Genomic DNA, 14,074 nt, shown 5'->3' with positions numbered 1-14,074 from the left:
ATGGGAAGCGGAATATAAGGGCGCCCTAATAACTAACGTTGAGAGGGCTGACCAGTCCTGTTTAAAGGGACAGTGCAGGCACCACTGAAGCACTGTGTTATGCCAAGTGTAAGAAAATTAGGGGGCGGTGCATGACACAGAGACTCCAAATGAAACCCCTTGGGCCATGCTCCACTCCTACAGACCCTGCTCTTGGTATAACAGTGCTTCAGTTTTGCCAGAGTGCTCGTTTAAGGGGAATCTGTCAGTATCTAGCTGTCTGCACAGACACATCGCTGTGGTTCACCTGATTAAAACCCTGTTTTCCTTTGGTTGATCCGAGGCTCCTTTCCCGAGTTATGATGCTTTTGCTTAATATGCAAATTAGGCCTTTGGTGCAACGAGGGTGTCACCATTGGTCCGGTTGCACCCAGGTTTCGTTTTATTTATGTGACCAGCCCCTCCCTCACTGCCCTGTCAATCAAAGCATTGAGAGAAAGGCCAGCTACAGAACTGAGCAGAGCATGGGTGAAACGAGCAACGGTGACGCCCTCATTGCACCAAAGCCTAATTTGCATATTAAGCAAAAGTATCATAACTCTGGAACAGAGCCTCGGATCAACAAAAGAAAAAGAGCGGTTTAATCAGGAGAACCACAGCAACGTGTCTATGCAAATCGTTTTATAGGGAGGTCGCTGGTGACAGATTCCTTTTAATGAAATTACTTTTTGGAAGGAAACCCGTGACCTGATTGGTTAATACGGCGGTTGCTTATTTATTCCTTTGCAGTTACTTTTATAAATCTCCCACGTTTATTGATGAGGCCTGAACCTGGCGTCCATTGCCTTGTGTGATATGTCTCCATGCGTTTGTCTCCCAGGCAAAGAGCAGAATTGGATGAGCTCCGGAAACAGCTGGAAGACAACTGCGCACTCGCCACCAGAGTCCTGAAAGAAGAGTACGAGAAGAGCAAGGAGGAGCAAGAACGGCGCCACCAGGTCCGGAGTAAAGCTGGATAAAGACATGGGGGGTGACTGGACGTAGCAGAAGCCTGAAGGCCTTCAGTGTAGAAACGATGGAGATCCCACCTCCTGGGACCCCTGCAGATTAGCTGAATGAACGGGCAGCTCCTGAGTCTGTAATACCCAATATGGCGGCATCCCTATTCATGTGGCTGTGTCTGGTACTGCAACTCAGCCCCAAACACTTGAGTGCCCTGTGCTGATCCTTCTCTCTGTCCATCACGAAAATCCTTTCTAAAGGGGTTGTCCCATGAGGATGTCACGCCGATCCTTCAAACATGGACTGGCCGGATACAGAAAAGTGGCAGCTGCTCTTAAAGTTCAGTCCAAAAATGTGCACGCTCAGGTCGCCCCATCTGGGCGTATTTCTTACAAGAGGGCAGCGCTGACCTTACGGTGTCTTGGGGTAGGCAGAAGCGATCAGCTGATTGCCCCTTCCCTTGAGATCCCTGGGCCAGGGTGGCCACTGATGATTGTCATCTGACTGTGAACATTTTCCAGATCAGACATTAGTTCTCTCATTTCTATGGGCACCTTGTGCAGGAGTAAACGGCAGCACCACACATGTCCATAGGTTGGGTCCGGTATTGCAGCTCAGCTCCAGTCACTACAGTGAAGCACAGCTGCAATACTAGACCCAACCCATGGACATCTGTAGAGCTGTTACTGAAAAGCAGCCATGTTTTCACCTCATTTTGGACAACCCCTTTTGTATTTTGTTGCATACCTTCCATTTGCGAAGTTATGAACATTTAAGCCCCATCCAGGATCACCAGTTTTTTACTCAGATTTGATTAAATCCTGCCCTTTTGCAGTCTGGTTGGTATTGTTGGCCGGTATGCTGTAATCCCCGGCGGTGCAGTTCTCGGGTCACTCCAGCTCTGTTTACTTTCATTTGACCATGGAGCGGTTGCGTACAGGCACGGTCACGAGGTGTTTGTTTTTTCCAAAAAATAAGAAAACTGCAAACATTTTTCCTTCTGCTTGATTGCAGATTGAGCTGAAGGCAATCAAAGAGCGGCTGGAGATCGAGAAGCAGGCCTGGGAGCAGAACTACCTGAAGAAGGAGGTAAATGCTGTAATCTGGCGTATGTGCAGATGTTCTGGATTATAGAGCTGGGTTCATCCATCCCTATTGAGGTGCATTTCAGGGAGACCCCACGCCTCACATATAGTCACAGCAGTGACTCCTCTTCCCCCAGCAGTCAGAAGTGTATTCCACCAGAGCCGTTTTCCCAGAGAGACACGGCAGAGCAGGTTTCCCCCACATTCTCCACAGACCAGGTTTCCCTATTAAAGGGAACCCGTCATCAACTTTACGCTGCCCATACTAACGGCAGAATAAAGTAGAGACCGGTGAGATGATTTCAGCGGTCTGTCATTTATACGTTAATAGTAAGTGGTTGCCGAGAACCAACATCACAAAAGAGTCCTGGCCCCCTGAGAAGAGTCCTGGTTATTCATGAATTCCTGCTCTCCTGCCGATGACTGACGTCTAATACAGAGTTTTCTCCCTTCCTGTCTAGGAGAGAACTGCCAATCATCAGCAGGTGGGTGAGAGAGCAGGAGATTATAATAACCATGACTCTTCTCAGGTAGATCTGACTCTTCTCAGGTAGATCTGACTCTTGAATCTTTTCAAGCCCTGGGCTGCAATGATTATGATGCTGGTTCTCGGCAACCACTTACTTTTTTAGCTCATGAGTCACACACCTGCTGCTCTCAGTGAGGTTGATGGCAGGTTCCCTTTAATCACAACAGAGATGTTTTCTCCCAGTAGTGATAACAGACTGTGTTTTCCCCAGTAGTCGCTACAGACTGTGTTTTCCCCGAGTAGTCGCTACAGACTGTGTTTTCCCCGAGTAGTCGCTACAGACTGTGTTTTCCCCGAGTAGTCGCTACAGACTGTGTTTTCCCCAGTAGTCGCTACAGACTGTGTTTTCCCCAAGTAGTCGCTACAGACTGTGTTTTCCCCAAGTAGTCGCTACAGACTGTGTTTTCCCCAGTAGTCGCTACAGACTGTGTTTTCCCCGAGTAGTCGCTACAGACTGTGTTTTCCCCGAGTAGTCGCTACAGACTGTGTTTTCCCCGAGTAGTCGCTACAGACTGTGTTTTCCCCGAGTAGTCGCTACAGACTGTGTTTTCCCCAAGTAGTCGCTACAGACTGTGTTTTCCCCAAGTAGTCGCTACAGACTGTGTTTTCCCCAAGTAGTCGCTACAGACTGTGTTTTCCCCAAGTAGTCGCTGCAGACTGTGTTTTCCCCGAGTAGTCGCTGCAGACTGTGTTTTCCCCGAGTAGTCGCTGCAGACTGTGTTTTCCCTGAGTAGTCGCTACAGACTGCTTTTTCTCTGAGTAGTCGCTACAGACTGTGTTTTCCCCGAGTAGTCGCTACAGAGGACACTTCCCCAATAGTAACAGCAGTTTCCCAAAAAGGAAATCACCTCAGCATATCCAGACTCCAATCGGCAGAGAAAGCAATGCATCCTACTTTTCCCCTCCAACATCAGTAACATTGGTTTTGCACCAGTTGTCACAGCAGGGCTCCTCCCTCCTCCACTGTATACTACCTCCAGCACATTGTGCCCTTTGCTAGAGTCTCCTGTCCCCAATGACTTCACGCCGCCTCCTCTGCTCTTGTCCGCCTTTTTTGTGTTTTGACAAAAATGTGATTCCCCTTTAAGAAGAAGTTCTGCTGTAAATCGAATAATACAGTCCTGATCAAAAGTTTAAGACCACTTGAAAAATGGCAAAAAATCATATTTAGCATGGCCGGATCTTAACAAGGTTCCCAGTAGAGCTTCAACATGCAACAAGAAGTAATGGGAGTGAGACAAAACATTTTTTGAGCATTCAATTTAATGAAAACAACGAATAAACTGAAACAGGCTGTTTTTCAGCTGATCAAAAGTTTAGGACCACACCTCCAAAAAAAACTAACCCCCCCCCCCCCCCCCCAAAACAGAAATCCAACTTCCAAACATGAACTCAGTAATGAGTAGCTCCGCCGTTATTGTTTCGGCATGCTTGATGCAAGCGTTTCCATGAGGTGAGTGGGAACATTTCTCCAAGTGGTGAAGACGGTCACACGAAGGCCATCTACTGTCTGGAACTGTTGTCCATTTTGTAAACTTCCCTTACCATCCATCCCCAAAGGTTCTCAATTGGATTTAGATCAGGGGAACATGCAGGATGGGCCAAAAGAGTGATGTTATTCTCCTGGAAGAAGTCCCTTGTCCTGCGGGCATTGTGTACTGTAGCGTTGTCCTGTTGAAAAACCCAGTCGTTACCACACAGACAAGGGCCCTCAGTCATGAGGAACGCTCTCTGCAACATCTGGACATAGCCAGCGGCCGTTTGACGCCCCTGCACTTCCTGAAGCTCCATTGTTCCACTGAAGGAAAAAGCCCCCCAGACCATTATGGCGCCCCCTCCACTGTGGCGCGTAGAAAACATCTCAGGTGGGATCTGCTTGTCATGCCAGTAACGTTGGAAACCATCAGGACCATCAAGGTCAAATTTTTTCTCATCCGAGAATAAAACTTACTTCCACCTTTGAATGTCCCATGTTTGGTGCTCTCTTGCAAAGTCCAAACGAGCAGTTCTGTGGCGTTCAAGGAGACGAGGTCTTTGAAGACGTTTTTTGTTTTTGAAGCCCTTCAGTCTCAGATGCCGTCTGATGGTTATGGGGCTGCAGTCAGCACCAGTAAAGGCCTTAATTCTGGTCAAGGATCGTCCAGTGTCTTGACGGACAGCCAATTGGATCCTCCGGCTCAGTGCTGGTGAAATTCTTTTGGGGTCTTCCACTTGACTTTTTTGTTCCATAACCCTCAGGATCATTTAAGAAATTCCAAATGACTGTCTCACTGTGTCCCACCTCAGCAGCGATGGCGCGCTGTAAGAGACCCTGCTCATGCAGTTCAACAACCCGACCACGTTCAAAAAGGGAGAGTTTTTTTGCCTTTGCCATCACAACGTGTGACTACCTGACAGAAAATGACAATGAATCCACATCTTTGCACAGATTTGGCCTTTTAAAGGCATGTGGTCCAATGTAAATGTAAAATATGATTTTTTGCCATTTGTCAAGTGGTCTTAAACTTTTGATCAGGGCTGTATAAGGCAATGTACTGTGTGCTTTTTAGGAAGCCTGGCTGCTTTCCAGGGAGCGGGAACTGAAAGAAGAGGTGCGGAAAGGGAGAGATAAGGAGATAGAACTGGTGATCCAGCGGCTGGAGGCCGAGATGTCGACAGCGAGGGAAGAATGTGAGCGGGCAGCTGAGAACAGGTACCGGGCGCACGAAAAACTGGGAGAATCCTAACTAAGGGGCACTAAACATGGAGGCACTAGGACAACTTCAGTCATTGTGGTAATGCACATTGGATGCTGAAGATTTCAGAGCACTTTAAAAGGGTTGTATTCAGTTAGCGCCACTCTCTCCCACAGACTGCATCTGGTATTGCATCACATGAATGGAGCTGATCTGCAATAGCAGACACAGCCTGTAAGCAAGATAGTATAGTCTGGTGACCTGAGCGTGCGCATTTTTGGAACAAACTTTGACAAGGGCCGTATTGTCTACACACAGATGTAGTGTTCTGGAGCGTGGACTGAGGGTGAGATTAAAGGGCATCTGTCAGCAGTTTTGTACCTATGACACTGGCTGACCTGTTACATGTGCACTTGGCAGCTAAAGGCATCTGTGTTGGTCCCATGTTCATATGTGCCCGCATTGCTGAGAAAAGGCTCAGCCCCCATGCTTTACAGTGCAGCTCTGCTTGTTTAGTTTGGCTAATGGGTAATCTTCCACAGAAGACAAGAAGAGGAGTTTTCTAAATAGCACTCTCATTAAAGGGCATCCGATGCACTTGGCAGCTGAAGGCGTCTGTGTTGGTCCCATGTTCATATGTGCCCGCATTGCTGAGAAAAATGAGGTTTTGTTATATGCAAATGAGCCTCTATGAGCAACGGGGGCGTTACCATTACACCTAAAGGCCCTGCTCTCTCTGCAACTGCCGTGTCCTCTGCACTTTCACAGTGCCAGGTATGATGACAGCCCTGTCAATTAAAGTGCAGAGGGCGCGATAGATGCAGAGAGAGCAGAGCCTCTAGGTGTAATGGAAACGCCCACGTTGCACCTAGAGGCTCATTTGCATATATCAAAACCTACATTTTTCTCAGCAGTGCGGGCTCATAGGAACATGGGACCAACACAGATGCCTTCAGCTGCCAAGTGCACATGTAACAGGTCAGCCAGTGTCATAGGTACAAAACTGCTGACAGATGCCCTTTAAAGAGAGTGCTATTTAGAAAACTCCTCTTCTTGTCTTCTGTGGAACATAACCATTAGCCAGACTAAACAAGCAGAGCTGCACTGTAAAGCACGGGGGCTGAGCCTTTGATGAGATGGGTGGATTTCAGACATCAGTAGGTAATGCAGCTAAATTGTGGTCACTGCTCATAGCTGTGTCTAATGGAGCTGAGCTCAACAGTGTCACCCAATGACAATCAAACCAATTAACATGTTCACTGCTGCACCACGTATGACATTAGGAGGTTATTCCTTTGGTATCCTCTACAAGAAGGTCGAAGCCTTTCTGGCTTACTTAATATGCTCATCCGTTTTGCAGTTATATCCACGTCAGGATAAACCGGATGACAGCTATGGCCGCCAGTTAAAGGGGTATTTCCATTTCGGACAATTATGGCATATGCACAGGCTATTCTGTACATTTTTCACCTGAATTTAGCAACCATCTTATCCGTCCAGGTGGCATAATTCCAAACATTAGCTTCTCCAGTGATGAGACAATTACGCCCAGCCCCCAATTCACAAAACATCCCGGGACGCCCACGTTTATGCATACGCCGTAACTGCCTGAGGACAGCTTGTGGGGTGTCACCGGGCACCTGCATAGGAGATTGTCCTAATTATGGAGTAATGCGTTCCACCCCAAAGTCTTGTATTGATATACAGCTACTTGGCCTCACCATTCAGGATTCTTCCCCTGTAAGAGCTGAATTTTCGGATCACCTGGATGTGTTCTGTGTCCCGGCAGGGTTAAGAGGGTGCGAGAAAAGTACGAATCCGAGCTGCAGGAGCTTGAGCGATCCGAGCAGAAGTCCCATGACCGCTGCAACCAATTAAAGGAGCGAGTGACTGAGCTGGAGGGGGAGCAGATCAGACTGCACGGACTTCTGAAGCAGAGGGAGCTGGAGGTGGAAGATCTCCGAAAGGTGAGGCTCTGCAAGCAGAGCAATGATCTGCAGATATTAGAACTAACTCATTGCTTCACTTTACAGCTTCGGTCTGTAGGTAATGCCGGAGTAACTTTGCTTTAGTTCTCTTACACTGATCTAGCTTCTCTAGTCACAACCAGAGCTGCAGCCAAAATGATTCATATGGCACAGTGCACTACTATACACACCCCATTCAGCTGTTATTGGGTTATGCATGGCTGCATCTGCTGCATTGCATTCTGGGGGATGTAGTTTTTATAAATATTACATAGCGGAGTGCCATTAATCGGACCACCGGCAAATATCCAGAGTAACCGCCGTGTGCAGCCCGGACAGCAGCTAGACGGGCTGGGGGTGACTCCATAAGGTCCTGGTAGGTTGTCACAGGTATGTGGAGCCATGCCGACTGCTGCTGGAGGAGGATCCATAGAGCGAACACGACCATCGAGGTGGTCCCACAGATTCTCAGTTGAGTTCAAGGCTGGGGACTTAGAGGAGTACTTGGAAGTCTTGGTCATGCTCTTCCGACCAATGTCGGACATCTCTAGCCGTGGTGACATGTCGTATTGTCTTGCTGGAAGATCCCATCCGTCCCAGGGAAGACAATCAGCGTGTATGGGTGTACGTGATCTGCCCAAATTGGTGGAGAGCGTCTTCCACATGGATGAGCGGGCCGAGAGAATGCCAGGAAAACCTTCTCCAGACCAGAACGCTGCCATGTGTTCTTCCAATGAGCGGAGGTCCAATTCTGATTCTGCCACAAAAATTGAAGCCTTTGCTGCTGATGCATCGAAAGTAGTAAGTGGTCAGAATAATGGGGCTGGACTGTGCACCTTCCCCACATGGCACCATGGCAGAGACAATATAAGAAGCTGCAATGCGGGTCATGCAGCTTGAGAAGTGATTCTAAACGCAGCTCTGGATGTGGCTAGAATTCAAGACATGATGTACACAGGGCCGGCTCCAGGTTCATGTGGGCCCTTGGGCGATAAATCGCAGTGGGCCCCCTTGTGGCATCTTTTTACTTTTACATGTACCCCTGTGGCTCCCACACCGTATAAAGACCCCCAGTAGCCCGCAAACAGTATAATGCCCCCACACACAGTATAATAACCCCCAGTGGCCCCCCACACAGAATAATGACCCCACAGTGGCCCTCCATTCAGAATAATGACCCTCAGTCGCCCCCATTTAGAATAATGACCCCCAGTGGCCCCCACACTAGGGGTTATACTGTATGGAGGGGCACTGGGGGTCATTATACTGTATGGGGTCACTGTGGGTCATTATACTGAATGGGGTCACCGGGGGTCATTATACTGAATGGAGGGTCATTGGGGATCATTATACTAATTGGGGGGCACTGGGGTCATTATACTGTATAAGAGGCCCTCGCTAGCTAGAACTGACTGGGCCCCACAGCAAATTTTTATACAAACCCCCCGCCCCCCGGGTGGGTTCACATCACATCACGCCTATATTAGGCGTATTTCTGACAAAGATTGTGACGCAAGGGTCCTTTGCGACGCAATCTGCAACTTTTCCCCACTCATGCCAGGTCTAAAAAAGGTGGCGTGGGCAGGGGAGGGCATACAGTTATTGGATAACACCACTATACAGTGACCGGATAAATCCGCCATACAGTAACTGGATAACACTGCTATGCAGTAACTGGTTAGCACCACCATACAGTGACTGGATAAAAGGGTATAAGAGGGCACAGTACAGGGAATGACTAGGGGCACTGTACGGGGTATGGTAAGAGGGCACAATGCAGGGTATAAGGGGGCAAAGTACGGGGTGGGGGGCACAGTCACGACCCTGTGACGTTAAAAAGTCCTTATGGTGCATGCGGTTTACACACTACCATAATGAGAGGCAGAGGAGTGAGACAGGGGCCCGGGGCCCTGGATGGACAGGAGCGGTGCACACAGCAAGTAGGTGCAAGGGGCTCTGAGGGGGATTCATAAAAGAAGTAATGGCAGGAGGTCTGTGCAGGGCAGAAATAGGAGATAGGAAGGTGGGACAGGAGCTCTGGATACATGAGGGAGGAAAGGAGACAGCAGGGGCTCCATGAGGATGAGATAGGACAGGATGGGGGGGGGGCAGGTATCATGGAGGCAAACTGCTTACTGAGGCAGTAAAACAACTAACAACTAATGTATGAAGCTGCTGGACTACAGCATCCAGCAGCAGCTTGAAGAGTTCTGCCCTCAGGGCCCGATGCAGTGGCTTCCACAGTGGGCCCCGGCACTTGCCCGGGTATGAAGGGTGCTGACACCGGCCCTGTGTACATCAACAGTAATGTGTAGCGCTCCTTTAATATTTCATTGACATTTTGACTACAGATCACAGACCGGCTGAATGAGGAGAGAAGGAGCCTCTCAGACGTGATCCGCCAAGAGTTCGCAGACCGGCTCGTAACCACCGAAGAAGAAAACAAAAGGTTAAAAATTGAGGCATCTGAGGCGCAGGCTCGCCATCGTCTCGAGTTAGAACGGGTGACTCGCGAGAAGGAGGAGGAGCTGGAGGAGGTCCACAAGAGGTGGGATTTTATTACAGGGGTTGTCTACTTCTTGTAGTTTATCTTTGCCCACCTTCCATCCGTCCTGAGGGGACAACCCCTTTAAGGCCTCTTTCACACGGGCGTTGCGGGAAAAGGTGTGTGTGCGTTGCGGGAACATGCTCGATTTTTCCGCGCGAGGGCAAAACATTGTAATGCGTTTTTCACTCGCGTGAGAAAAATCGCGCATGTTTGGTACCCAAACCCGAACTTCTTCACAGAAGTTCGGGCTTGGAATCGGTGTTCTGTAGATTGTATTATTTAGGGCTGGAGGGGTTAAAAAAAAAATGTAAAAAAATTTAACTCACCTTAATCCACTTGCTCTCGCAGCCCGGCATCTCTTCTGTCTTCTTTTTTGCTGTGTGCAGGAAAAGGACCTGTGGTGACGTCACTCCGGTCATCACATGGTCCATCACATGATCCATCACCATGGTAAAAGATGATGTGACGGACCATGTGATGACCGGAATGACGTCACCACAGGTCCTTTTCCTGCACACAGCAAAAAAGAAGACAGAAGAGAAGCCGGGCTGCGCGAGCAAGTGGATTAAGGTGAGTTTAATAATTTATTTTTTATTTTTTTAACCCCTCCAGCCCTAATGTACTATGTATTCTGTATTCAGAATGCTATTATTTTCCCTTATAACCATGTTTTAAGGGAAAATAATAATGATCGGGTCCCCATCCCGATCGTCTCCTAGCAACCGTGTGTGAAAATCGCACCGCATCCGCACTTGCTTGCGGATGCTTGGGATTTTCACGCAACCCCATTCATTTCTATGGGGCCTGCGTTGTGTGAAAAACGCAGAATATAGAGCATGCTGCGATTTTCATGCAACGCACAAGTGAAGTGTGAAAATCACCGCTCGTGTGAAAGGGGCCTAAGAGATGGTAAGTAAGCAGCAGGGAGAATTATCCATCCGTTATATGTCCGTGGGAGGAGCCATCAGAGACCACCCAGGCACTGCCCCATCTAATATAATGACAAGTGGACAGTTTACTGCTTCCAACAGGGTCAGCTTAACCCCTTCCTGAAATATTTTGTGCTGCTGTGACTAGAAATGAGCTGATTTTTGCTTGAATGACCAGTAAATGGAATACAATAGGAAAACAAATGTTATTCTTATTAAAGGGGTTTTGTAGCACTTCTGACTCCTGGCATCCCTGCCGATAAACTGAAGGAGCCACAAGCACCGGATCCAGGCACAGCGCCATACATAGGGTTGTGGTTGAGCCTGGTACTGCACTTGAATAGGAATGAGTTGCTGTATCAGGCTCAATCACAACCTTAGGGCTCATTCAGACAGCTGTATCTGTTTTGCGGATGCGCAAAACACGGATACTGGCCGTGTGCGTTCTGCATTTTGCGAAACGGAATGGCCAACCCTATGGTAGAAATGCCTATTCTTGTCGGCAATTGCGGACAAAAATAGGACATGTTTAGATCTCTTTTTGTGGGGCCGCAGAACGGAAGTACGGATGCGGACGGCACACGGTGTGTTGTCTGCATCTTTTGCGGCACCATTGAAATGAATGGGTCAGCATCTGCTCCGCAAAATTGCGAAACGCATGCTGACACAAATATACGGTCGTCTGAATGAATCCATATTCACGTCAATGTGCCTGTGCATAAATGAAGAGGATGTGGCACTTTTTGGCGCACCGTGGCATGTTTGGTTGGGCATGTAGAGCGTTTGACCCCTACATCCTTTTAAGGACAACCGCCGTACATGTATAGCGGAAGTCCACACTTTAAAGATGGCGCCCGCTCAGCAGATGAGTGGGTGTCATAGCAGTCGGGTGCCTGCTGTTTTACACAGCAGGGGCGCATTGTCCATGACCGCCATCTTAGCGGTCTTTTCCTGGAAGCGCTGCACTCATTTGAAGATCTAGAGAGTCGTTTGTTTTCCATGGCAGCCTCGGGCCCTCTGAAGGCCCCAAGGTCTGTCATAGCAAAGTTCATATGGAGCCCTGCCTGGTGAATCTCCCATAGGCTGCAATGTCCCTAAAAATAAGTGTAAAAAAAAATATATATATATATAAAAAATAAAATATATATATTTTTTTACATTTATATTATCCCTCCTTTTACTCATGTAAAAAATAAACAATAAAAAAATAAATACCATTAGCATCGCTGGGTCCTAAAACTCCTGTACGGTGAATGGCGTAATGAAAAAAAAACAAAAAAAAAACTGAATGGTAGATTCACCGTTTTTTTTGGTCAATTCAACTCCAAGCAAAATTGAATAATGATCAAAATTTCACACACACTCCATGGTATCAATAAAACCTACAGATCACTGCAAAAAATGAGCCCTCACTCAGCTCTGTAGACGTAAATATGAGAAAGTTACGATGGTCAGAATATTGTGATGTAAAGGAATTATTTTTTTTTTTTAAAGATTTAATTATTATTATTTTTAATTATTAAAGAAAAGCCATATAAATGTGGTATTGCTGTAATCGTCCTGACACAGAGAATAAAGGGAACAGGTCAGTTTTACCGCATACGGAATGCCATAGAAAACGAGAGCCATAAAACTAAGGCAAAGCTGCATTATTTATTTTTTATATTATATATTTTTTTCAATTTCACTCCATTTGTATTTTTTTTCAGCTTCTCACTGCATCGTATATTAAATGGTGCCATTTGAATGTAGAACTTGTCCTGCCCTGATACAGCTATGTGAACTGAAAAATAAAAAAGTTATGGTTCTGGGAAGACGGGGAGTAAAAAACAAAAATGCAAAAATGAAAATTGTCTTTAAGAGCTTAAAAGAGCTTTACAACTAACGCTGCTTATCCCCTATGCCCAGAGTGGGGATGAGTATGTGAACATTGGGACCCCCGATCATGAAAACAGAGGTCCGGATGTGCATGGGCATTTTTTGGAGTCCCAGCAGTCGAATCTCCCACGTTCAGACACTTATCCCCGATTGTATACAAGTAGTGATGCCCAAACCTGGCAAATGGACCCAGATGGATAGCTGGTCACACACTAATTTGCGAAACACCAAAACATGATTCTGATTGGCTAATAGGGTGCTTATCCCTCCCCCGAGGTTCTGTCCATCTCTGGATAACTATATTATCTTCTTTTTAGAGTGAAATCTGCTATAGTGAAGAAAGAAGAGACTGTGAACAGCCTGCGGAAACAGTGCGAGGTCAGTGAAGGCCACCTAACACCCCCTGTACCTACCAAAAAAGTAACTAGTGTAAATGAAAATCACTGGATCAAGCAGGGAATGCTGTGAGATTACAGCTCTGAAGCTCGCAGATTTGTGAATGCAGAACTGGAGTATAATACAGGGTGTAGCCCATTGAAATCAGAAGGGGCCCCATGCTTTTAAAGGGGTTGTCTGAGATTTTTTTAACTGATGACCTATCCTGGATAACTATGTGTTTTGTCTTGCAGGCGGCAGTCAAGCGAGCAGATCACTTGGAAGCCCTCCTGGAACAGCAACGCAAACAGTTATTGGCAAAGTAACCCCCTAGTTCTCCCTCCTTGTGCGCCCGCTCGTGCCTCCCGGTGACAGACACTACTGCAGGAATTTTAGTTTGTGCTTTTTCTCCAGTTTGTCTTTTGCACACTTTTCGTTGGTGCCTCATTTCTAATGATAAAATGATTATTTTTTTTTTTACAATTCCTGGTCTGATACTTCGGAAATTTGCCTGTATGTAATGCCAGCAGTGTAATCCAGTATGCCAGTCACGGTGCCAGTGTCCCCATATATGAACGTTGGTTGCTTTAAAAGGGTTGTGCCATGATAAAAAAAAAAATCTGGCATAATATAGTATATGAGAATCTCTCACAAAGTTAAAACCAGCCCTGTACCTCACATGGATCCAGAGATCTCTCCAGTCATCGCTCCAATTGTTCTGCTAGATTTATTTCAGGCTGGCACCTCAGGGGTGTGTCCTCTCACATGGGGTGTGTCCTTTCTGCTGCAGCTCTTTCCCTGTAACTGCCACAGCTTCTAACAGGAGACATGGCTGGTGACAGTAGACGATTTAAACTGAGCATGTGCGACCTCCTTGGGGAGGTGGACAAGAAATAAGAAAAAGAACAAACAGCAGATGGCGCTATACAGAGATTTTATTCAATAGCTCAGTGGTTATACTAAACTTTTATGGAGAGCGGATTTCCAGTACAGTGAGAGCAGAATGAATATAGATTTCCTATAGGCCCCACTAATAATCATTATTACACACACCTTAAGATCTTCTTCTCTCATGGCCCTCGCAGCCTGATGTAATGAACTGCAGAG

The 14,074-nt window shown here is 47.1% G+C and overlaps 1 protein-coding gene and 1 long non-coding RNA gene across 2 annotated transcripts in view; both read left to right on the top strand.

Moving 5' to 3' along the window:
- Window positions 1-13,450, top strand: part of CEP131 (centrosomal protein 131) — a 42,571-nt gene extending 29,121 nt beyond the window's left edge. The window contains 7 exon segments of the mRNA XM_040439079.1: window positions 860-977; window positions 1,996-2,070; window positions 5,145-5,287; window positions 7,060-7,237; window positions 9,589-9,785; window positions 12,910-12,970; window positions 13,222-13,450. Of these exon segments, the coding sequence (XP_040295013.1) occupies window positions 860-977; window positions 1,996-2,070; window positions 5,145-5,287; window positions 7,060-7,237; window positions 9,589-9,785; window positions 12,910-12,970; window positions 13,222-13,293 (844 nt within the window). The 3' untranslated portion in view covers window positions 13,294-13,450.
- Window positions 1-14,074, top strand: part of LOC121006142 — a 978,004-nt gene that overhangs the window by 132,525 nt on the left and 831,405 nt on the right. The gene's annotated exons all lie outside the window — the stretch shown is intronic.

This window comes from Bufo bufo, chromosome 6 (genome assembly GCF_905171765.1).
Source record: "Bufo bufo chromosome 6, aBufBuf1.1, whole genome shotgun sequence".
Classification (NCBI taxonomy): Eukaryota; Metazoa; Chordata; class Amphibia; order Anura; family Bufonidae; genus Bufo; species Bufo bufo.
Note: the sequence above shows the minus strand (reverse complement) of the source record. Positions and strands in the feature narration are given on the sequence as shown.